A 23,422-nucleotide genomic window follows, 5' to 3' on the forward strand; every position below is an offset into this window, starting at 1 on the left:
TGTATTTAGCGCTTAATTTAGGTTTATAACTAATAAAATGGGTATCTTTTTTGATAATCTATAAACCTACACAACTAGCCAACGAAAATAACATAACCTGAATAAAACAAAGAACCAAAACGTGCGTAACCGAGGAAGAGAAGACAAGATGTCTAAACACTGAACACTTCAATGTTTGCCTTGGCACCATTTTTCGCAGTGACAACACAGAAGTTACCACCGCCGGCACCAGAAGCACTTTGAGAGCTCGAGACATCGTTGACATTGGACGAGCTAGGGTCGATCGAACATGGCAGCCCCTCACAGTTGGACTCGTCATCACAGGTTATCCTGATACCGAACGACGGCTTGGTACCTTTGAAAGAGCTGTCCAAATAGATAGGGTTCCAACCGATCTTCACATAGGTCGATCCGTCGGACTGCTGGTTGGCACCGGCCACGTATGGAGACCAGTTACCGTATGGGTGCGAATCGTCACCCCACTTGCATCCGTCAGCGACGCTAACACCGGGAGGGTTGACGTAGTAGTGTGCCGCGGTGCCCGCGAAGTAGTCTGGGCCGGGCACGGCAAGCGTCTGGCTCGAGCCAGAGCCGATGTCTGTTGGGATCAGCATCTCCTCGTTACCGGGGAGCACCGTCTGGCAAAACGCGACGTTGCCGCCCGCGGAGTTCTTTGCCACAACAGTGCCCGCGCCGTCGTAACAGTACGGCCTGCCGTTGTCCGGCTTTTGCAGGTTCCCGTTCGAGTCACAGTACAGGCCACCGTTCTGAGATCCAGGGTAGCTGTACGACGTAACCGACGGATCCCACTGGCCCATCAGCTGGCCGGGCTTACATGCGTACGGACACCAGCTCCCATAAGCACACTGCTGGTCGCTGTGCATCGCCCAGCCGCCGTTCTGCCCGTCTTTCTGCACCGCTACCATCCCCTCAAAATTTGGGAACGAGCAGGTGCCGCCACGCTTGGCGGCATGGTCATGGTGGGACCTCTGGCTGTCGGGCAGCGCTGCAGGCGCTGCCGAGACAGTCTCCAAGAGGCCCAGAACAGAGAATAAAGCAAAAAATGATTGACTATCAGAGAACATTGTTCCGGTTAAAAGTGCTAATGAATGAATAGGATCTTAGAATAACAGGGAAGGAATGAATACAAAAGTTTTTTGAGAACTTTGCTTAGTTGGAATATGAGAGTGAAAAAAAAAGTTAATGAAGGAGAGAATAAGGCTTAAATCGACCTATCTGTCTAAGAAAATATTCAATTGATCCTTTATTACATCCAACAACCACTGCCAAGCTAACGAATGGCTATAACAGTTGGTGGCACATTTTTATAGTTTTTCCTACACTGGGTATCCTGGCGACTGCGACGACGACAACCGCCGTTCGTTTCTTTTCCTCGTCACATTACGCGATCCGGAACTGAGATCGATTCTTTGAATCTGGAGCGTCATTCTCGAGGCATCGCCCAGGCACCTCGTATGCCGCCGCATCCAGAGGAAGACCGCGGGGCGGCAGCACACGTCACGGCCGGCCAGCCGACTTTTCCGCAAGGGGAAAAGTGATCGACTCTCGGTTCCAGACCCCATTTTGACGAGGAATTATCGGAGATGACGGCCCGTATTCGGGACTGTCGTTTCTTGTGGCGGCGGTGTGGGTGGTGGCTGGCAAAAAGAAATGGGAAAAGAAAGTTTGCCGCCGCGCGGATTTTCGTCGAGTTTGACGAGGGCTTGGCGTTAGGGCTTCGCATGGGTCTTGGCGTTAGGGTACCCGGTTAGGGTATGGTGCTAGGGCGCGGCGGACGCAGTTAGGGCTTGCGGGAGAAAAAATTGCGCATTGTTTGTAGCTCGACGTATTGTTCTCCCGCTTCTCGTTGAAGACTTTGCTTTATGGTGCTGCCTGCTACAGCCGGTGGTACGCTGCCAAGACAGTCAGCAAGACATCGCTATCATTTGGCTAGAGAATAGTACTAGGTGGTTTTGAGTAAAGCGGTCGTTTTAGATTAGAGAGATGAAACTTACTGGCAAGGAGATTCGGATATGTTCGCTGTTGGCATTGGATACGGTGTTCTTTCTGCTGGAGCTTATCATCGGTTATATGTCGCACTCGTTGGCGCTGATTGCTGATTCGTTTCATATGTTGAACGATATCATATCGCTGTTGGTGGCATTATGGGCTGTCAACGTTGCGAAAAACAGAAATGCCGATGCTTCTTACACTTATGGTTGGAAGAGGGCCGAGATCCTCGGAGCGCTGGTGAATGCTGTGTTTTTGGTTGCTTTGTGTTTCACCATCTTGATAGAGGCGTTCCAAAGACTGATCAGTCCTCCCGAGATCGAGAATCCAAAATTGGTTATGTATGTCGGGATTGCCGGTTTGCTGTCGAATTTCGTCGGGCTGGTGCTCTTCCATGACCATGGCCACTCGCACGGTCATTCCCATGGGGCTGGTGGCGATGAGCATGACGTGGAGACCCAGACGCACTCCCATTCACACTTCTACAATGCGACTAACGGTGTTGAGGAGAGCAACGGTTCCATTGACAGCAACAACGGCAACATCCGTGAGGTTTGGCCTCAGTCTGTCGTTGAAAGAATAAGCTTTGAAGGAACGGCGCTTTTGCAAAAGAGGGATAGCGATTCCAAGAACGGGGCCACGAAGAACAAGAAGGTGAAGTCTCTCAACATGCATGGTGTGTTCTTGCATGTGCTTGGTGATGCGCTTGGTAACGTCGGTGTGATTGTGGCAGCATTGTTCATTTGGAAGACTGATTATTCCTGGAGATTCTACAGTGACCCTGTGGTCTCTTTGGTGATCACTTTGATCATCTTTTCTTCAGCGATACCGTTATCTCGTAAATGCTGCAGGATCCTTTTGCAAGCTACGCCATCAAGCATCTCTGCTGACGCGGTTCAACGCGACATTCTAAGCATTTCCGGTGTCAGATCCGTGCACGATTTCCACATCTGGAATTTGACCGAATCCTTCTTTATCGCATCGCTACATGTGCAGATCGATGCCTCGCCAGACCGTTTCTCCGACATCGCCAAGTCGATCAGGAGTATCTTCCACAGCTACGGCATTCATTCGGCCACGGTGCAACCTGAATTCATCAAGGGTAACGCTAGCTTGGACGCTTCGAGACGGTTTTCGATGATTGCCGGAGGCAGCTCGATGTCTGTAGACCAGGAATCTGTCGATTCGTCTACACAAGATCCTTCACCAAGCGCTTACGGTGCAACTGCTTTTGGCGACAGATGCTTGGTCGACCAGGCGGCAAAGTGTAACCCAAACGAGTGCCTGCCCAAATGAGATTTGGTTCCAAGACCGCATTGCCCAACCTTCTATAAGATAAAAACAAGCAATTTTACAATATAGATACACATACTAGACCGCTAATCGATCTGCCCATTGGATCTGCCTAACTCCGTTTCCCATTTCCTCGCCACCGTCAATGGCCTTGATTTCAAAGCCTTCTATCAGTGCGGCGTCGGGGACATCAAAATCCGCTTCATTAATCTCGTAGTCATCACCCAGAAGGGCCTTCTTGAGAAGTTTATGTTTCCTCTTGATAGCCGAATTCACCGGTATCGTCATTCTCTCATAAGCGTTGTTGATCATTGGCATCTTCACGTTGGCGTGAGCCGTTATGCTAGCGTTAATCTCCGTAGCATAGATGGTGGCATCTTCCAACGAACCTCGCGAGGACCTAACCAACAAGTTCAGTGAGTTATTTCTGGGTCTCAGAATAGGCCTTTTGGGGCTTTTGTAACGATGGCAGGGCTCAAAGCTGCTCCTCCACCTAGTTTTGACAACTGATGAACAAATCCTGCGGTTAAGCTCCATTGTTTCTTTCTCCAGTATCGACTTCGTGGCAAACGCATCTAAATAACTTAATTTCTCAAGCTCTGGCGAGGAAGATGGTACCGACGATATGTCACTCAATGGACTGATGGAACCTGCATCTGACCAAGGCGAGCAATCACTATCTGTGGCGCTAGACTCGTCCGAGTCCGTGTGTCCTGATTGAAATATGAGACGGCCTCGTTTTAGCGCATCTTCAGCTGATCTTGCGACCGGCTGAACGAGACGTGGCGCCTTAGAGGGCGTGATATTGACAGTTTCTGCTAGGGAGCTTCTACCTCTTTTGTTTGGGGTTTCTGGTAGAGGGGCCTGTTTCCTTTTAATCGGCGTCGAAAATGGCACAGCATCAGAGGGCTCGTCATTGCCCATCTTAGCCATGATAGTCGATCTTTCGGTTGCCCATATTCGCAAGTAAACTCCAGAATTAAAAATGATTCAAGACTCTTTTATGTGATATTCCGATGTTGTGATTTAAGCGTCATCCATGGACATCAATGCCCGGCGATTTGATCCAACACATTGTATTGAATCCGGTAAACGACCTGGCATCGAGACTAAGAATTACTCATAGGAACGAATTCACACATTCTTACGAGGGAGTGTGGGAACAGACGATTTCATTCGTCTTCCCACAGGCTACAGTGGCTTCCCAGATAATGCCTTTCTCGAAGAGAGTTCTCTTTGTTTGTTCTTTTCCGAAAGCAGCCATTTGTTGACATTTTTCGCTTCCTAAGAGGGCCAAGCTCTGCTCGAGAAGTCAACAGATGCCATGCTTCAAGAACTTCATGAACTCGAAAGAGTAATTACTTTGCTCGGAACAATAGGTCAAAGTTAGTTTGAATCAGCGCGGCAATATAGCTCCTTCTATGATTGGTCAGCCGAATCGTTCGCATATGCACCATTTCAGCTAAAACCCCACGGGAAGAATATCAATGTTCTGAGATACGGGCATTTCCTTCTCCAGTGATATCGGTTGTGAAGGATGTTGATATGACATTACTTTTGAGTCGTCGCGCGGTTGTGGCCATCACTTTCCTATTCTCATGCATCCTCGGGCAGCTTTTCGAATGTAAGCGCCCCGGTCCAGTGCGTTTACATCACTATCGTTGTGCGTCGTCGTAAGGCAAGAATCAAATCTAAGCTTACAAGAATGTCAGCTGCAAGACCCGTGAAGATCCGAATCGAATGCCGGCAGTATTCCTTTTTAATCCCAAGATTATTGCTTCACGGACAGTAGTCTCTCAGCCGCTGTAGGGATCACAGGCACTGGACAGATCGCCTACCTCTGATAGATCGACGAGATTATACTCTCCTTACATCAGTGATAGCGCTCATTACCCGGGATCTCTCGGGTCAGACGGCGTCTGTCAAGAAAAGTTTGTCGCTGGCAGGAAAAGCGACACAAAATCAGATAGTTATCGCAGGGAATGGAAACGTCGATGTATAAAAGGATTAAGCTGGCTAGTTTGCAATCATTTTTGTTAACCAATTTTAATTTTTCCCTTTATTCTATTTTTTCCTACAGAACCAGACGGAAAAAGCTTTGCAATCTTTCTAGACTGTTACCAAGATGTCAGTTTTCCACAGAAAGCATTCAAATTCTCCCTCCAAGAATCAACCCGTTTTGCTTTCATTGGAACGTCCCAATAATAGTCAGGTTGATTCTTTACCCGAAGAAGTACTCGGCCAGGTAGAGGATGTTGCTGAAAAAACGATAGCCAAAACCAAAGGTGAAAGGAAAATTCCTAATAGAACCATTGAACATGTCAAGTCGTATCCTTTAGTGCAGCAGACTCGTTCGCTCCTCTACCGTCTACCAGTTGCAAGAGTGGTAATTGCCAACACAAAACCTGTAGTGAAGCAAGTCTTAGAGTCTAAACCACTACAGTTGGCCTTTCCTGTTACCAATTTTTTTGACAATGTTGCCAATTCCAGTTTGAATCTGACAGAAAAGATTGTGCCTGCGATCAAGACCAAGACTTACCAGAATTTGAAAGACGACGCTATGATGCCTTGCAATACAACGGTAGAATATAGTAAGAAGACGACAGGTAAAATCGTTTCCCTGGTGGAAGACAATGTTTGCAAGCCAAGCCACGATCAAGTTATCAAGTTCAGGAAATTTTACAATGAAAAAATATATGACACTAAGGGTAAGCCATTGATCAGAAGTACATTGAATCCCATAACAGCTCCTTTCAACAATCTTTTCGAAAACTTGACCATCAAATACTTTCCAGAAGGCGAGAAGGTTCCTACTGAAGGTTACTCGAGTGAGTTGAACAGAAGCGTAGCATTGGCTTGGAATTTTGTCAACAGATCATATCCTGTAGTGCAAAAGAAAATAGTTGATGTTAGCATGATTCCATGCAATTACGTTATCTACGTGAACAACGTTTTCAATGAGAGCCTTGACAGTCAACCCAATTTGCAACCAAAGCACTGTTGGCAGGCAACCAAGATAGCGCTTACGAGGGTCAGAAAGGAGACGATGGATTCGATCAAAGCGAAATCACCTCACAGGATTTTCAAGAAGAGGCAAACAGTCAACAAGCCCAATTTGGTCAAACCAAATCGTACGCCAGTTGAAGCATTTCACGAGAGGATAAGAGAAGTTGAGAATCAGCTTCATGAAAATGTTACTGCTTGAAGAATCAACATATATACTGATTCTTGCAGTAACGAACCCTTTTTCTTTACTCCTTACCAACGAAATTCGCTTCCTACCTTTTAGCTAAAGGTTAAATTTAGATAACTAAATAAGTCAAGTAGTTGATTCTAAAGGTACTACTTCAGTTTTGGTGCTATAGGCATATTCCATTGAATAAGTCGACACAAACCTTTAACGAGAGATTAGGTCTCGGATACTGTTTTTACAAACACCCATACATCCTAGACTTTTCGAAAACACCTAGACACCGAGAACATTTAGCGTCTTATTTTTTAGCGAAAGCGAGTTTTGGCTCGTCCAGCGGGCCGCGCTTCCTTCGAGCGAGCGGCTCATCGGAGCCTACCAAGCGGCCAGAAACAGTGGGCCTGGACTAGTCTCCTCCTGCTAATGCGCTGAGTAGTCTGCCTAGCGAGCTCTGCTTAGAGGGAAAGCTTCGCAACTGCCAGACAGAGACGAGGGAAGCACCCCGCTGTCCTCACGGCGTCAGACAGTCTGCCAAATTTCAAACAAACGTTGAAGGCTATCAATCGTTAAGAAGCCTGTCTTGTCTATCTGGTAGTAGTCAGTGTAGGAAATACAGTAACGAAAAAAGTGAGTACAGGGTTATATGTGAAGATCTCAATGGGGAGCGCTAATTTGAGGGAGTCGTTGCGTCCGGTTGAGGAGAACTGAAAAGAAAGAGCATGAGATAGTCCAGCGTGAAAGATCGATTTGGCAGTCCGTTCACTCGAAGAGAGGCTCCCCATGTAACGAGATCCGCGTTACGAAGAGGACGTTTTTTACTAACAATAAGTAATAATGCAGTGGCTCACTTGAAGGAATACCAAGTTATTGGCCGTCGTTTGCCAACTGAATCTGTTCCTGAACCAAAGTTGTTCAGAATGAGAATCTTTGCTCCAAACGAGGTGGTTGCCAAGTCTCGTTACTGGTACTTCTTGCAAAAATTGCACAAGGTCAAGAGAGCTTCCGGTGAAGTCGTCTCTGTCAACGAGATCCACGAAGCTCACCCAACCAAGGTCAAGAACTTCAGCGTCTGGGTTAGATACGACTCCAGATCTGGTACCCACAACATGTACAAGGAAATTAGAGACGTCAGCAGAGTCGCCGCTGTCGAAACCCTTTACCAAGACATGGCTGCCAGACACAGAGCTAGATTTAGATCTATCCACATCTTGAAGGTTGCCGAAATTGAGAAGACCGCCGACGTCAAGAGACAATACGTTAAGCAATTCTTGACCAAGGACTTGAAGTTCCCATTGCCACACAGAGTCGAAAAATCTGCCAAGACTTTCGCTTACAAGAGACCATCCACTTTCTACTAAGCGAGTTTGCACATGCAGTTTTACTTCTCTATCTCTAATACAAATATTGTATAATCCGTTTTGTAGAATCTAACAAACAAACCTGAACGATGTATCAATATACCCAGGATGCCAGCTGCTGGAGTCAGCTCTTGACGACGTTGGCTTGCTGGCTACATTAACCGTCTATATGCTATCGCCGTTAGGCCTTGTTTGAGCGTGTCGGGTAACCGAGCACATTTACTGAAATGAACAGATATACCGATTGATGGCAACAGATTTCTATCGGCTGCCGGCTTCCAGCAGTCGTTAAAGCTTTCTAACCGTTGAGATCTTGCATCTGTCTAGCCATGGTTGAAGTGGGTGCCTCGACACCGAGCTGTAACGATGCCACGCATAGTGGTTCGACAGAACTGAGGAAGAGAAAGGAGACAACACCAGCTAAGAAGGATGACGAGATTGCTGAGATAGACTGGGATCTGCATGTTCCCCTGACCGAGATCCGTCTCAAGTCGCATGAGTGGTTTGGCGAGTTCATCACGAAGCATGAGGTGCCCCGCAAAGTGTTGCATTCCTCGATCGGGTTTATCACCCTGTATTTCTACACTCAGAACGTCGACTACAAGAAGGTGAAGTGGCCATTAGTATACGGGTTTGTTACGCTGTTCATCCTGGATCTCATCAGATTGAGGTGGAAACTTTTCAACAGGGCCTACTGTCGCACAGTCGGGGCGCTGATGAGACGCAAGGAGATCCACACGTACAACGGTGTTCTCTGGTACCTGCTGGGCCTGATCTTTGCATTCAGCCTGTTCCCCAAGGACGTCGCGTTGATCGCACTGTTCCTGCTGAGTTGGTCCGACACTGCGGCGTCGACGATCGGAAGGAAATACGGCCACCTGACGCCCAAGGTGGCCCGCAACAAGTCCCTGGCAGGCTCCCTGGCCGCGTTTTGTGTCGGCGTCACTACATGTTTTATGTTCTACGGCTACTTTGTCCCACACTACGCCAGTTTCAACAGCCCCGGTGAGATTTCCTGGACCCCCGAAACCAGCAGACTGAGCCTTGCAACCGTATCGTGGCTGGGAGGGTTTGTCGCCGCTCTAAGCGAAGGCATCGATCTTTTCAACTGGGATGACAATTTCACCATCCCAGTTCTATCATCCATCTTCCTACACGGTGTGATACGTGTTTTCAAGAAATGAAAGCGAGAGCTCCAGCGTTCCTCCTCCACGCCCGATAGAATACAACTGTACCATAAGAGACCCATTTATAAACCACCTATAGGCAGATCTTTCCACTTGTTCGATTCTTCATTCGTATACTATCTTTTGCACGTGACCGCCATCGTAGAGAATGACAATTTTCAGCTCATCGAAAATTTTCAGTTAGAAATTTCAAAGTTCGTTAGCGTCTGATAGATCTAGTGCTGAGGCAAGGTCATTGAAGAGAAGGAAGCGATCAACTTGTGTGGTTGTGATATCAAAAGAGCGCTCTTGTCACGATGGCTTACGTTTTAACTGAAACTTCTGCTGGTTATGCCCTTTTAAAGGCTTCAGATAAGAAGATTTACAAGTCTACCAAATTGATCCAGGACTTGGACTCGTCTGAAAAAGTGCTGAAGGAGTTCAAAATCGCTGCTTTCTCGAAATTCAACTCTGCTGCCAATGCTCTGGAAGAAGCTTCTGCGATCATCGAGGGTAAGGTGTCTCCACAATTGCAAAGTTTGCTGGAGGACATCAAGAAGGACAAAAAGGCTACGCTGGTTGTGAGTGAGACCAAATTGGCCAATGCTATTAACAAGTTGGGACTGAATTTCAACGTGATCTCTGATGCCGTCACTCTGGACATTTACAGAGCTGTCAAGGAGTATTTGCCGGAGCTGCTACCTGGTCTGACCGACGGCGACTTGAGCAAGATGTCTCTGGGTCTGGCGCACTCTATCGGTCGTCACAAGCTGAAGTTCTCTGCTGACAAGGTGGATGTGATGATCATTCAGGCCATTGCCCTGTTGGATGACTTGGATAAGGAGTTGAACACATATGCGATGAGATGCAAGGAGTGGTACGGGTGGCACTTCCCTGAGCTGGCCAAGATAGTCACCGACTCGGTTGCGTACGCTAGAATCATCTTGACTATGGGTGTGAGATCGAAGGCGGCGGAGACCGATATGAGCTCTATTTTGCCGGAAGAAATTGAGGAGCGTGTCAAGACCGCAGCTGAGGTCTCGATGGGTACCGAAATCACTCAAATTGACCTGGACAATATCAAATGTTTGGCAGAGCAAATCGTTGAATTTGCCGCTTACAGAGAACAGTTATCGAACTACCTATCGGCAAGAATGAAGGCTATCGCTCCAAATTTGACTCAGCTGGTCGGTGAACTTGTCGGTGCTAGGTTGATTGCCCACTCAGGCTCTTTGATCTCTTTGGCCAAATCCCCAGCTTCCACCATCCAAATTTTGGGCGCAGAAAAGGCTTTGTTCAGAGCTTTGAAAACCAAACACGACACACCAAAATACGGTCTGCTATACCACGCCTCTCTAGTTGGTCAAGCGACCGGTAAAAATAAGGGTAAAATTGCTAGAGTGCTTGCTGCCAAGGCCGCTGTCTCTCTGCGTTACGACGCCCTAGCTGAAGATAGAGACGATTCCGGCGATATTGGTTTGGAAGCCAGAGCGAAAGTTGAAAACAGGCTCTCGCAATTGGAAGGCAGAGACTTGAGGACGACTCCGAAGGTCGTGCGTGAGGCCAAGAAGGTGGAAATTACTGAGGCCAGAGCCTACAACGCTGATGCCGATGCCGCCCCAGTAGAGAACGCTGATTCAGACGATGAGGATGAAGACGAAGGAGAGAGCGAGCAGAAGGTGAAGAAGGACAAGAAGAAGGAGAAGAAGGAGAAGAAAGATAAGAAGAGAAAGAGAGACGAGGAGGAAGAAGACAGCAAAGAGTCCAAGAAATCAAAGAAGGAGAAGAAAGAGAAGAAGGAAAAGAAGGAGAAGAAAGAAAAAAAGTCTAAGAAGGAGAAGAAATAGGCAGTCTGTTTTAAAGACTTCATAAACTTTCACCCTCGGCACGTATCTCGATAGTCGCAACTCTGTAAATTAGAATATTCCTTCTAAGAAGTGAAAAAAGCACAAGCAGTGCATATAATCTGTATACGATATCAAGCCTACATAGTCAATTTAATGATGGGCCAGTGAACCGCTTTTTAAGCCTTCATTAGAGCATTGTCCTTAGGCATTTATTTTTCGATGTTCAAGTCTTTTAGCTTACTACAAAGCGATGAGCTTTAGCAGGTTCGAACAACATCACTTCGGGCTTGCCCGAGAAACACCTGGTTGGTCATCATAATGCCAGATGAGATCTCCCTGTCATTGGAAGAGACTAACAAGATTCGTGCTAGCCTTGGATTGAAAGCTATCGCGCCAGCCAATGATCAAGATAATGGCAGCTATGAAGGGATCGATAAAATTCTACCCAAGAGAGCCTCATCGACTGTAGAGAGATCGGAGGGACCACGTTTCATAGAAAATGATAAAATACATATGCTGAGGAGAAAGCTTGCCGCTTTGAAAGATGCTAGTGGCTTAAGTCGATCAGCAGGTAACGATGAATCTTCATCTCAAGGCGATTGGCTAAGTCGAATAGGAAGTAAGCCTGTCAAAATTAGCTTTGATGAAGATGGGGATGAAGAGGGAGATGAACTGCCACTAGTGAGAGTCTCTCACAAGGTGGAAGATATAGCGGATCCCAAAGGCGTCATCTTGACTCTTAAGGAAAATAGCGTACTAGCAGATGGCGATGACACACTGGAGGCCGAGAATCTAGTTCAGGAGAGGGAAGAAGCCAAGAGAATTCACATGAGCCAGATGAACAAGAACCGAAGGCGAATGAGGAGGAAAATTCAAGTCTCAAGCGCTGAGATTGAACTGCAGGAGGAGGCAGAAAATGAAGACAATATACTAGCGATCGGAGTAGCTAAAAATTATAATTCCACTTCAGATGAACCTGAACCGAAGCACTCAGGTAAACTAAAGGTTTCCTTCAGTGGTACGGATAGCGATGCCTCCGATGGCGGTGACTTTAAACCTGTGCAGATCAAGAAGAGGAAAAAAAATGGCACAGGCGCAAGGACTAAGGCCAAAAGCATCACACTACCCCCGCGGATTCAACCTGTTGAGCTAAAGAATCATGATTTGGACTTCGAGGATCTGGAGCAAGATCTTTTCGTGCCTTTCAATTCCGTCAAAAGATCGAAACTACTGTCTGAGGTCGCAACGCCGGAGGAGTTAGCAGCTCAGATCGCGAAGGAAAAGCGTGAAAGAGAGCAAAAGATTGCCCAGGTTGCTGAAGCTTCAGATAACCTCATCATTGATGAAGGTACAAGGTTTTTAGAGTCCCTAAGGACCGCCATCCTTGAGAAACCTGCACATCCGGATAGTGCTGATGTACAGGAAGATGTCGGACTTCAAGAGTCGGCTCCAACCACTGTGGAGACGTCAAAGAAATGGCGAGACGACAGGGAAGCGCCCGATTTTTATGAGGGCCTGGCGTCCACATTAAATTTCATCCGAGAGAGGAACGTGTTACCAAAACTACAGAGCCTAACATCGGACTCTTCCAAACCTGCAATACCGAACTATCAGAAAGAAGCCCGCAAGATCCGTGAAAGAAATAACAGTCAGATGCGTCAAGACAAAACTCAATACACTGCCAAAGAGCTAGAAGAGATAGAGAACTACCAGGATGAGCAAATAGCACGCCGCATCAGCGAACTGCAGGCCAAAACCCTGCAAGACTACGATCCAGAAGTCAAACTGCAGTACAAGGATGAAAGTGGCAACCAGCTTACGACAAAAGAGGCCTACAAGAAGCTATCTCAGAAGTTTCACGGAACAAGAAGCAACCAAAGAAAGCAAGCTAAAGCCCAATCCAGGATTGAGGCGAGAAAGACCCAACAACAGAAGTCTAGCGTCTTTGATGTGCTTTAGACAAGGGGCCGTACCAAGAAAGGGATCTTCTCAATCGAGCTGTTGTTTCAAGCTACTTCATTTCCCCACAGAGAGAGCTCTTGAAACGACGACACTGCAAGCATGCGATGTGGTATGGCATGAAACCATGACCTCAACTCGCCTCCGAAACAACGAACCGCCATCTCGAGAAGTATAAAAAGCTGAAAACAATCAGCAAGAACGAAGTCTATCCGACTGGCGATACTCAGCGAGACCATTCACGGTCAGAGACGAACAAGCACTCATTCTCGTCTCCGGAATGCCATCTTCTTGGTTGGTGGGCATCCGAATACGATCAATCCAAGTCAGAAGTGCAAGCAACACAGCTCTTGGGCTTATCAGCCATGATATGGAAATATCCATTGCAATCCATTTTTCCAGCCCATGCGATGGCCTGTCGTTGCTAAATAAATAAGCCCAATATTAACTGAGAAAAAAAAAAAAGCAAGCCATAATCCCAGCTTAAGAAGAACCAGCAATAAGAGATTCCAGGAATAGCTTCAAATCGCACTTAAGGATACTTAGTTTGCTCAAAGAGCTAGTGATCGCATTTAGAACTTGGTGGACTAATTGTAGAACTGTCCTAGAGAAACTGCCACAGTGGTCAGCTCCTTACGAAAAGTGAGCTATAAGACTACTTACATTCGCTTACATCAGTTTCAATAGTGCAGAGCAACATGATTACCGTACAGAGTACTACTACAAGACGGCGTTCGTCTGTCCATCAGAACTTGTTCGATCCGAAGTTGTATCGGACTTGTGAGCCTGCCAAGGAGGTATCTGAAAAAGAAGAGAAGGATAAGTACGCCCAGCCATCGCTTTCGCAGATTGTCGGAAAAGTATCTGAAATTGCCGTTCTCTTGCAGAAAGAGTTCGTGAGGCTGTTCCCCCGAAGCGTGCAGGATTATCTGCCCGAAGTGGACCTTAAGGTGACGTTGGTGTGTCTAACGTGGTACGTGACGTCTTCTATATCCAGTAATGTTTCCAAGGCCATCTTGAGAGACTTTACACATCCCGTGGCGCTCACTGAGCTGCAATTTCTGTTCAGCGCTTTATTGTGTGTTTTCTTCATTGCTGTCGTGAATATGGCGCAACTACCGTCGCTCTCTCGAACAGCGATCGCTAGGGCGGTTGCAAGTTTCCCTGAGGGCATATTGCCTTCGTACCTTAGTGGGGATTTCAGGCAGTCTGTGGTCGGGAAGTTTCTGAAGCCAAGCAAGTTGATCTTTTTGGCTACATTTCCCATGGGAATATTTCAGTTCATGGGCCACATCAGTTCGCACAAGGCGACAGCACTGATACCTGTGTCTTTGGTGCATTCCATTAAGGCACTTTCGCCAATTGTCACGGTTAGTTATTACCGGGTTTTCCAAGGCAAGAAGTACAATGCAATGACATATTGGACTTTGGTACCTTTGATTATGGGCGTAATGATAACGTGCTGGTCCACGCATGGTAGTAAAAAAATGGATGCTGCCAATGGCCGTTTATCGATGTTGTCCGGCCTGCTTTATGCTTCAGTGTCAATGCTTATTTTTGTCTCCCAAAACATCTTTGCCAAGAGTATTTTAACCGTGAAGAGTAAGAAAGGCATCCTGCCTTCCTCTGCTCCAGCCTCGCCACAGATTGGTAAGGCCGAAGTTTCGCCTTTCCAGATTGACAAGATCACCATTCTTTTCTATTGTTCTTGCATAGGGTTTGCATTGACCTTGCCACCTTTCCTCACCGGCGAATTGATGCAGCACCAGAGCGTTTTCAAAGATTTGACGTGGAAAGTTTCATCCCTAATCGTTTTTCATGGAGTAACCCACTTCTTTCAGGCTCTTTTGGCTTTTCAACTGATTGGAATGCTCTCCTCGGTAAACTACTCCGTCGCGAATATAATGAAGCGTATCGTGATTATTACAGTGGCTCTGGCCTGGGAGTCAAGGTTTAATATCGCCCAAGTGATTGGTCTGCTGATGACGCTGAGCGGGCTTTATGGTTACGATAAATGGGGTACTTTCCGGAAAATTGATAAGCAAATGACTGCTTTGTAATTGCGTTTGTATGTTTTTTTACTCTTTACTTAATAATAGATACGATGCCACATAAAACTAGTCTATCAGATGGATATCATATTCAGTGCTTGGCAGCTGGCTTTTCGCCGGTCAATTTACCGACAAACTCTCTTGCCATGTCACCGAATCCAACCATGAACACAGTTTGCCAAACACCTAAGCCGATTCTTGGAGTGACACCACGGTACAGGCCCTTAACACCGTTGCTTTGGTATATGTATCTGAAAGCCTTGCCCACCGTTAGATTCTTCGGTCTGTTTGGATCTTCCTTCTTGGACTGCATCTCAACCCTGATGACTTCGATAGGTTGGTTCCAGGCACTCAACCCACCACCGATGGCAGAAGCCATGATCTTCTCCAGCGCACTCAGTCTGTCATCGGGGTTGGTCTTACCGGTCATCTTCCTGATGAATTCTTCCACTAATCTAGACAACCCAAAGCGCGAGCCCCAGTTGGTCATCTGTCTAATTGCAACGGCATTGACACCTTTGTTAATGCCTCTGATACCTTCCTTACGATAGATGTCCTTAAACGCCCCCCAGGATGACTGAGGCACACCGCCAGCTGAGGCCTTGTTCTTAGTTATCTCGACGGTCTTCATACAGGTACAGAATCCCATGGTCAAGTATGCCTGGGCGACACCACCGGTGACACCACCCATGATACCAGCGGCGAAATTGTTCAACCCAAGTACTTTAAAGCGGTATTCGGCTTCAGCTGACACAAACAACAACACTGCTCCTTTAGTTGATGCCTCGATCCATGCCCATGGTATCAACCCTTGGTAGAATCCAAAGATGCCTCCACGCGACCAAACGTGTTTCACAGCATTGAAAAATGTAAAGTCTCTGTGAGCTGCCATGGTGGTCTTGACAACCTCCAACGGCTGACCTAGCGTGGTCACCTCGCACAAGTTAAGGCCCGCTCCCAACAGGATGTTAGAGAACGAGATTGGTTTCTTCTTCAATTCAGCCGGCTGTTGAGACATTCCACAGTATCTACCAAGACAAAGCTAAGCCCGAGTGAACTGACCTCTTCAATTGATCATTCGAGCTGCCAGCTCGCTATCTAGACCATTTTATTCATGCTCAGGCCCATAAAATTCCAGCGGAAGAGGCCAGAAAAAAATCCGGCGTCAGTAAATCCAAAAGCAGTAATCACAACCAAAGGCGATTTAGCTGGCTGATATGGCCGGGGACCGGGTTGGCGCTGGCTACTTAAACATCGATAGCTTGAGCCACTCCTTGATGCCCATTCCTTGTAGGAATTGTGCGGCGTATTCGTTCTCGTAGTAGTTCAACAGTCGCCCGGAGTCGGCAATATCGTAGTCGGCTCCTTTTAGCCGTAGCATTTCAATTCTCAGATATATCAGTGGCATTGGCACGCTGTTGATGAGGCTGAGTCCATCCTTGGTCAGCATGTTTGGCGAGCACATCATGATCGCTGTCTTGTTGCGCTGCGGGCCCGACACTAGCGAGGCAAACGTGCCCAAAAGCTCACGGAACTCTTTCGGTGCCACCTTGGAGCTCGTGAACGCTTTGCATTGTACCAGCACTTTCAGCTGCGTTTCCCTCGGTAGCTTGTGTCTGAAGGGCTTGAAGGTGACACCGTTCAATTTGCATCTTGCTGGCACCTCGGTCTGGTCCAGCTTCAGGATGGGGTTCATTGTATGGAATACCTTGGCAACGTCCCAGGAGCCTCTTATGTCGACGCCACGGTCGTTGGCGCCGCCAGTCTTCTGCAGACTGGTCATAGCCAGCTTGCCCTGTAGTTCTCTCATAACGGTGTGTTCATAAAGCGTGCCCTGGAAGACCGTTGTGTTGGCAATTGCCCGGTTCTCGTCGATAAACCTCTTGATGGTGCTATTTGATTTCCACCTGCGGCCGGGAAGGCATCTAAGTCGGTTCAGCATCTCTCGTTGCGCAGCTCAGCAGGCTAGTTTCACCTTCAAGCGGACTGCTTTGTTCAGTTTACTGGTTTGTTTAGCTGAAAGGCATAGCATTGACGATGGACACAGATAAGCTGGCCATCAAGGATGATCAGCCATTAGCTAACTCAGCCACTAACGCCAAAGGAGCTCGTTCTGAGAATCGCGATGAGGGTGTGGTTACCATATTTGATGTGACCAATAAGATCGAATGGGCCTTGAAACAGCTTGAAACCAAGGTGGAAGAGAACGAGAAGCAGTTTGAAAGGAGTCTCAATGCTTTGGAAGACCAGATATCTCGTTGGAACGAGCGAGACTAAGATGTCAAGCGTCTCTGTTGTGCTTTACGAGTCGGAACTACAGGACAACTGGCACAGCCAAGCTGCCGGGAAGATCAGATTAGGATGACGGTGATGGTCTTAGCGTCGTTTTGTATCTTGTATATTAATCGCATTATCTAATAGTAAGCGAGCGCTCATCACTTAGGTGTTACTTCAACACTTGATAGCTTGAGAGCAGGAGAGAGAAGATCTTTAGAAGCACTAATACAGATGGCTAGACGGTCTAATAGGCGCAAGCGCGGTCATGACAGTTCAGAGGTCGCTGAGAAGCATAAAATCGCTAAATTAATTGAATCACAGGCTTCCAAGAAACGGAAAAGTCCCCATACGTCTGAGGACACGACTGGTCTACGGGAACAATACGGTACATTGCTTTCAAGATTCAGTAATCTTGCCGATCAGCCGCTGGATGATGCTAGTGGTTTGGTAGCGACTGTCGAGCTCCAGATTCCGAATGGAGAAGCAGATGGTGAGACGAAGGAAGATGAGAATGCTCCAGTCGATGAGAAACAACAGGATCACAAGATATCGAAGCGGCAACTGCGGAAGATGGCCAAGCCAAGCCTTTCTGAACTAAAGAAAACTGCTCTCTATCCGGAAGTCATCGAGTGGTACGATTGCGATGCTCAATACCCAGCTTTGCTAGTGAATATAAAATCATCAAAGAATATTGTACAAGTGCCTGCCCATTGGCAGACCAAGAGAGAATATCTCTCTGGCAGATCGCTGTTGGAGAAGAAACCTTTTGAATTACCGGACATCATAAAGCAGACTGATATAGAAGTGATGAGGAAGACGATTCCGGAAGATGAAAATGGGAAAGAAGATCCTAGTTTGAAGCAGACATCCAGGGCCCGTGTTCAACCTAAGTTAGGCTCCCTTGATATAGATTACAAGAAGCTACATGATGTGTTTTTCAAGTTAGGTGCCCGATGGAAGCCAGATATTCTGCTTGCTTATGGTGATCAATATTACGAGAATAGAAATCTGCATGAAGAAGCCGTATGGAAAAAATACAGAGATCAAAAGAAACCTGGCAAGATAAGTTCCAAACTGAGGCAGGCCATGGGCCTTTCGGAGGGCCAGTTGCCACCTTGGTGCGCAAAGATGAGGACACTAGGCATGCCTCCGAGCTACCCCGATCTCAAGATTGCTGGCTTAAACTGGGATATTGAGAATCTAAGAGGAGAAGTATATGGGAGTTTGAAAGATCCGGATGCCACGAAGAACACTCATCCACTGTTTGGCACCATAATTTCAGCATACGATGAGCCTGAAACGACAGAAGAATCGAAAACGAAGCGGAAGGAGGCACAAGAACATACAGTTGAACAAGCACTAGAACCTGTCAAGACTATTATTGTGGATGATGGAAAACAGGTAACACAAACAACAAAAGTTTCACCGCCTGCTGGAAGTCCAGTACCGCAAGAGAGTCCGAAAGCGTCTAAAGCACTCTATACCGTGCTGAAAGAAAAAGCAGTCGAAGAGACCGCTAGACGCCAAGGCGTTGCTTATGTGATACATGATGTGGTTAAGCAGGACGACAACCGAACCCAGACAGAAGTTTCAGAACAAATTGAAGATCAGATTGATACCAAATTCAAATTCTAGATATAATTCAGTGGATTAAAACCGCTATCATTTTTTATCATACGCAGGTCGCCATTCCGAAGGCCATGCATTGTTTGGGGAGCTCAGGCTACTCTTTTTCCTTCTGATATATTGCCCCCTCGCATTATCATGCATAAGTTTGCCCTCCTTATAAACAACTTTCCCTCTGGCAATTGTGAACCGAGGCCAGTTCTTGATTTCGACGCCTTCATATGGCGTGTAATCACATGCGTGCTCCAATAGGTCATTGGTAATTACTTCTGGTTGTAAATCGTACTGTTTGTCGTTTGGGTACCATACTATAATATCAGCGTCGCTAGAGCCCGGAAGGAGGCCTCCCTTTTGTGGATAGCACCCATATATTTTGGCTGGGTTTGTGCAGTTGATTTCAACAAATTTCATCAAAGAGCTCAGCCTGTTTCGCATAACCGCATCAAACAACAAGGGCATGCGAGTGCAGACACCTGGCATACCGTTGGGAATGTATCTAAATCTCCCATTCTCGCACTTCGCAAAGGCATTGTGTTTTCCTTTTTCCTTACTAGAGTAGAGGTACGCACAGTGATCAGATCCTACAATGGTGAACGACCCATTGTTCATGCCGCGCCATATCGCTTGCTTCACCTCCTCTGGTCTAAGAGGAGGGGAGCAGATGTTCTTCGCTCCTGCGAAATCATCCCCATGAGCACATTTGGTATCTTCGTCTGAAAGTAAGGCATACTGAGGACAGGTCTCCGCATAGACTTTAAGTCCGGCCGTTTGAGCCCTTCTTATTGTGTCGATAGCCTCTGGAGAGGATACGTGAACGAATAAGATTGGATTGTCCATAGTTCGCGCCAGTGTCACCGCCCTGTTAGTCGCTTCACCTTCTACTATAGTGGGGCGGGAGACGCCGTGGTAATATGGTTCCAGGAGACCCTGCTCCTCCAAAGACTCAGTCATCCACCGAACAATATCACCATTTTCTGCATGGATCATAGTCGTGATCCCGTTTTTCCTGCTGGCATACATTGCGTTTAACAAATTGTAGTCAGACATCTGCAAACCCGGATATGTCATAAAGACTTTTATACTGCTGACTCCGCAATCTTGATAAACGTTTTCCAGCTGTTGGTCTAAAATATCTCTAGTTGCCGTGCCCGTACCTTCCAGCCTGGCGAGGATCATATGGAGACCATAGTCGCAATATAAGCGCTGTTTCGAGTACATGTCAGTGGTATTCTTGACAGACTGGCTCAAGGCGTGCGGTCCCGTCAGAGACAAATCCTGTGAGGCGAATGCAATAATAGTGGTTGTTCCACCTGCTACGGCACTTCTGGTTGCCTCTCCCATTGTATCTGCTACGTCGCCTAGAAGCTTCACTGGTTCATCTACGTGTACGTGAGCGTCGATCCCTCCAGGTGTCACTATCCCGCCCTCGGCATCAATGATCTCGCCAGCATGGACAGGATCGATACAATCGCAGATCGCAGCTATCTTCTCGCCAATAATTCCGATATCTGCCGGATAGAAATCGCTGGCAGTACAAATTATACCGTTTTTTATCACCACGTCATAAGTACTCATATTTCCACCGAGAGAATCAAGAGTTCTTAGCGCCAGCACAGACTGCTGCAATATTCACGAACCGCGGGTCGCAGGATCGGCGTCTACTTACTCTCTTGTAGGTTTTTATATCATCTTGAAGCGCGGGAGTCGCTCGCCGCCAGCAGTCGCCTTATCTGTACCTTACGATGCTATCGATCTGATAAGACATCTAGCTCTCATCTAAGGCGACTTCTGGCAGTCAGTAACGCCCCGTCGCTGGTGAATGCCATAACAAGAGGCTCGATTCCGGGGCATCTATGTGACCCAGGTCCTCTCGATAGATACTGGGAAAGGCAGAGACGCAAGATCTGAGTGATACTGGGTCTGCTAGCCATCAATCAAAGACGGCAGACCTTCTGATGGCCTTGAACTGTAGTTCCAGCTATATCACGTGTGGGCATAATGGTGCTGGTGATAGTGCTTACTTAATCTTGATGGGTAAGGTCTTGTTTGAAGGTCACCTAATTGTCAGAATCCAGCCTTACTCGTCAAAGATCAGGACTGTGGATATGTTTGCATCAAGATTCCTTTCCATCAAGCCAAGATTGTCATTGGGCTCTTTCTCTTCTGTGGTTCGTCACCAAAGCAAGCTCTTCATGAGCTCGGAGACCAGAAAAGCTATAGACGAGGCAGTGGCATCCGCCCCAGTCGTGTTGTTCATGAAGGGAACACCAGAGTTCCCTCAGTGCGGTTTTTCGAGAGCCACAGTCCAAATGCTGGGCCAGCAAGGCGTGGATCCTGCCAAGTTTGCAGCCTATAACGTTTTGGAGGACCCTGAGCTGCGTGAGGGCATCAAGGAATATAGCGAGTGGCCTACTATCCCACAGCTTTATGTGAATAAGGAGTTTATTGGGGGATGCGACATCCTTACGAACATGGCACAAACCGGGGATCTTGCAGCGCTCCTTGAAGAAGCTGATGCCTTGGTTCCAGAAGACGGAGAATGATTGAGCATATGCCGTGACCTTTATTTATTTACAATACGAGGGATCGGCTGCCTGCCGTCAGATCTTTTGTATTTTTGTATTCTCATGCCTTTAGACTTGCAAATAATGGATTCTATATTTACAGCTCCGCTCTCTGTGCGATCCGAAGTTCCACCAAAGAGTTGAGAATATTGTTTGATGTCCCCGGTGTCTATTAGCGATCAGTATCGGCGAGCGATGACCAGCAAGAATCGTCAATCCTTGTTGCAACATCGATACGATCTTTCATCCAATGGATTCTAATATGCCGGGTTGCTTTGTAGTTGCTTTCGCTGTGTTGTTGTGTATTGGAAGAACTCAAGGCGCGAGCTTAGATTAAATTAGCTTGACGAAAACTATGAGGCTGGAAAACCGAAGGAAAATATAAGTAAGGTTACCGGGAGGCTTCTCGCGTTAACGATGACGGATTTATTCTTCAGTTATTTTCTCCAGATCGCTCCCAAGCTGACGACATTTATCAGTGATCTGCTTTCTCCATAGGCAGACCTCTTCATAATCGCAATGCTTGCAGTAGGTCATGACATTTTTCAAAGTCGGTTTGATTGGCTCGATATCTCTCTTCCCGAACCAGAAACTTGCACTATTGAAACATTCCGATTTCATTAATTCAGGATCGTAATCAAAAACGATATTATGAAAGTTTTCCCCTTGGCAGTAATATTCAATTAGCAATGTGTCACTTAGCAATGGAGCAACCTCATGATACATTTGAGCTAGTCTTGCGGCAAAGTATCTCAGCGTCGGGGGCCTCGACCACAAGGTGAAGAATTCTTCGAATTTTTGGATCACACTTACGTCGGTGATCAGGTCGTAAAAATGGGTCACATCGTAAGCATCACCCTGGTCTCTGCCCGAAAAATAGCCGTCGTATGTTTCAAACCCAATATTCTCTCCGTCTCGTAAGCATCTCATATCCGATATGATCAAATCGGTCGCAGCCATCATACTGATCAATTTTGAGGGTTCAATCGGCCTGTCGATATCCATTTTGCGCCTTTGGGCGTTTAGGAGAAGCCTTTGATAGGTGCCAGATGGACTGGAGCCCAAAGTTTCGAGAAATGATCTGTAATACATAACCTGCAGTTTTGTCGATTTGACGACACTATTCTGTGTTGGAATTTTTCGAATGGACCTTGTCTTGATATCACTCAGAACAATCCCATATTTTTGTTTGAGTAGTTCTTTCTGGCCCTCTATCTGGTTTAGGACGTCGGCTATGTACAAATTCGGTCTGCTCTCAATGCAGCCAATTAACCCCAGTGGTTTACCATGAAAGCGAGCTCGGCGCGTCAAAACAAGGTGATCTATAACTCCACTGACCAGTACTTCTTCTTCTGAAACCACAGGACCCTCAACCATCTGACATGAGTTTGGGTCTAGAAACCCATGACACAGTACTTCCCTAGCTTCGCCCACCGTAAAAAGATTAACTAACTTGCCGATACTTTCATACCACGACCCAACCAATTCATGGTATTCATCGGTAGGGATGGCAACCTCGAAATGCTCCATAAATTCGTGCCAATCTTCTGGGATTCGATGCGTCTCATCTTCCAGCTTTTGGTGCGTTTCCAACCCTTCTATGACTTGAGGATGCTCATAGATGGGTGCCTTCGCATAGATGTCATAGGACTCTCGCAACTCGCACCATCGTTTGGTCAAAAGCTTGGTAACAGATAGTCTGGGCTTGCCGTGTAATGTCTGTTTGCCAGTGTCGGGATCGACTGTCCGCCCAAGATGGGCATCCCAGTACGGGTTTGGTCGCTCCTTAGGAAGCTTAAAAGGAAGATATCCAGGGTTATCTGGGTCACAACCGAAGGCTCTCCGGACATCTGGAAGCTTTTTTTCCAAGTACTCTTGCCTGGTGCTCGTCCTCCTTGTTCGGGATCTTCCATGAGACGATTCAATGAAAAATGGTAAAGCTGAGATTTGATCTCTTTCCTTTCTTGTTAATAGACCTCCCTCTGGAAGGGGTCGACCCTGATGGGTGAAAGACGTAGCATTTGTGGAAAATCGACGACAAAAGGCTTTCATTCGATAAAGTAAACTTATTTCTTCCGCTC

General features: G+C 46.9%; 16 protein-coding genes across 16 annotated transcripts; 10 read left to right on the plus strand and 6 right to left on the minus strand.

Moving 5' to 3' along the window:
* Positions 1-152: 152 nt before the first annotated feature.
* On the minus strand, positions 153-1,085 carry HG536_0H01080 (uncharacterized protein; the record flags this gene model as incomplete). The annotated part of the gene is made up of 1 exon (XM_037285511.1): positions 153-1,085. The coding sequence occupies one exon, from the start codon at positions 1,083-1,085 to the stop codon at positions 153-155; it is 933 nt and encodes a 310-aa protein (XP_037141407.1).
* A 919-nt stretch (positions 1,086-2,004) lies between these two features.
* Positions 2,005-3,306, plus strand: HG536_0H01090 (cation diffusion facilitator family transporter; the record flags this gene model as incomplete). The annotated part of the gene is made up of 1 exon (XM_037285512.1): positions 2,005-3,306. One exon carries the CDS (start codon positions 2,005-2,007, stop codon positions 3,304-3,306), a length of 1,302 nt encoding a protein of 433 aa, XP_037141408.1.
* A 75-nt stretch (positions 3,307-3,381) lies between these two features.
* SFG1 (Sfg1p) lies at positions 3,382-4,236 on the minus strand (the record flags this gene model as incomplete). The annotated part of the gene is made up of 1 exon (XM_037285513.1): positions 3,382-4,236. The coding sequence occupies one exon, from the start codon at positions 4,234-4,236 to the stop codon at positions 3,382-3,384; it is 855 nt and encodes a 284-aa protein (XP_037141409.1).
* A 1,192-nt stretch (positions 4,237-5,428) lies between these two features.
* Positions 5,429-6,508, plus strand: SPS4 (Sps4p; the record flags this gene model as incomplete). Its single annotated transcript, XM_037285514.1, has 1 exon — positions 5,429-6,508. One exon carries the CDS (start codon positions 5,429-5,431, stop codon positions 6,506-6,508), a length of 1,080 nt encoding a protein of 359 aa, XP_037141410.1.
* Positions 6,509-7,410: 902 nt separating this feature from the next.
* Positions 7,411-7,851, plus strand: RPL20B (60S ribosomal protein eL20; the record flags this gene model as incomplete). Its single annotated transcript, XM_037285515.1, has 1 exon — positions 7,411-7,851. One exon carries the CDS (start codon positions 7,411-7,413, stop codon positions 7,849-7,851), a length of 441 nt encoding a protein of 146 aa, XP_037141411.1.
* Positions 7,852-8,180: 329 nt separating this feature from the next.
* Positions 8,181-9,035, plus strand: DGK1 (diacylglycerol kinase; the record flags this gene model as incomplete). The annotated part of the gene is made up of 1 exon (XM_037285516.1): positions 8,181-9,035. One exon carries the CDS (start codon positions 8,181-8,183, stop codon positions 9,033-9,035), a length of 855 nt encoding a protein of 284 aa, XP_037141412.1.
* A 299-nt stretch (positions 9,036-9,334) lies between these two features.
* On the plus strand, positions 9,335-10,864 carry NOP58 (RNA-processing protein NOP58; the record flags this gene model as incomplete). The annotated part of the gene is made up of 1 exon (XM_037285517.1): positions 9,335-10,864. One exon carries the CDS (start codon positions 9,335-9,337, stop codon positions 10,862-10,864), a length of 1,530 nt encoding a protein of 509 aa, XP_037141413.1.
* Positions 10,865-11,182: 318 nt separating this feature from the next.
* SNU66 (U4/U6-U5 snRNP complex subunit SNU66) lies at positions 11,183-12,823 on the plus strand (the record flags this gene model as incomplete). Its single annotated transcript, XM_037285518.1, has 1 exon — positions 11,183-12,823. The coding sequence occupies one exon, from the start codon at positions 11,183-11,185 to the stop codon at positions 12,821-12,823; it is 1,641 nt and encodes a 546-aa protein (XP_037141414.1).
* A 698-nt stretch (positions 12,824-13,521) lies between these two features.
* SLY41 (Sly41p) lies at positions 13,522-14,883 on the plus strand (the record flags this gene model as incomplete). The annotated part of the gene is made up of 1 exon (XM_037285519.1): positions 13,522-14,883. One exon carries the CDS (start codon positions 13,522-13,524, stop codon positions 14,881-14,883), a length of 1,362 nt encoding a protein of 453 aa, XP_037141415.1.
* Positions 14,884-14,965: 82 nt separating this feature from the next.
* YHM2 (Yhm2p) lies at positions 14,966-15,892 on the minus strand (the record flags this gene model as incomplete). The annotated part of the gene is made up of 1 exon (XM_037285520.1): positions 14,966-15,892. One exon carries the CDS (start codon positions 15,890-15,892, stop codon positions 14,966-14,968), a length of 927 nt encoding a protein of 308 aa, XP_037141416.1.
* A 225-nt stretch (positions 15,893-16,117) lies between these two features.
* RRG7 (Rrg7p) lies at positions 16,118-16,816 on the minus strand (the record flags this gene model as incomplete). The annotated part of the gene is made up of 1 exon (XM_037285521.1): positions 16,118-16,816. One exon carries the CDS (start codon positions 16,814-16,816, stop codon positions 16,118-16,120), a length of 699 nt encoding a protein of 232 aa, XP_037141417.1.
* A 95-nt stretch (positions 16,817-16,911) lies between these two features.
* BIL1 (Bil1p) lies at positions 16,912-17,151 on the plus strand (the record flags this gene model as incomplete). Its single annotated transcript, XM_037285522.1, has 1 exon — positions 16,912-17,151. The coding sequence occupies one exon, from the start codon at positions 16,912-16,914 to the stop codon at positions 17,149-17,151; it is 240 nt and encodes a 79-aa protein (XP_037141418.1).
* Positions 17,152-17,382: 231 nt separating this feature from the next.
* Positions 17,383-18,786, plus strand: CUS1 (U2 snRNP complex subunit CUS1; the record flags this gene model as incomplete). Its single annotated transcript, XM_037285523.1, has 1 exon — positions 17,383-18,786. One exon carries the CDS (start codon positions 17,383-17,385, stop codon positions 18,784-18,786), a length of 1,404 nt encoding a protein of 467 aa, XP_037141419.1.
* Positions 18,787-18,813: 27 nt separating this feature from the next.
* On the minus strand, positions 18,814-20,352 carry HG536_0H01210 (hydantoinase/dihydropyrimidinase family protein; the record flags this gene model as incomplete). Its single annotated transcript, XM_037285524.1, has 1 exon — positions 18,814-20,352. One exon carries the CDS (start codon positions 20,350-20,352, stop codon positions 18,814-18,816), a length of 1,539 nt encoding a protein of 512 aa, XP_037141420.1.
* A 380-nt stretch (positions 20,353-20,732) lies between these two features.
* On the plus strand, positions 20,733-21,320 carry GRX5 (monothiol glutaredoxin GRX5; the record flags this gene model as incomplete). The annotated part of the gene is made up of 1 exon (XM_037285525.1): positions 20,733-21,320. The coding sequence occupies one exon, from the start codon at positions 20,733-20,735 to the stop codon at positions 21,318-21,320; it is 588 nt and encodes a 195-aa protein (XP_037141421.1).
* A 447-nt stretch (positions 21,321-21,767) lies between these two features.
* EXO5 (Exo5p) lies at positions 21,768-23,393 on the minus strand (the record flags this gene model as incomplete). The annotated part of the gene is made up of 1 exon (XM_037285526.1): positions 21,768-23,393. The coding sequence occupies one exon, from the start codon at positions 23,391-23,393 to the stop codon at positions 21,768-21,770; it is 1,626 nt and encodes a 541-aa protein (XP_037141422.1).
* Between the last annotated feature and the right edge of the window lie 29 nt (positions 23,394-23,422).

The sequence above is a fragment of the Torulaspora globosa genome, chromosome 8 (assembly GCF_014133895.1).
Source record: "Torulaspora globosa chromosome 8, complete sequence".
NCBI classification, from domain to species: Eukaryota; Fungi; Ascomycota; class Saccharomycetes; order Saccharomycetales; family Saccharomycetaceae; genus Torulaspora; species Torulaspora globosa.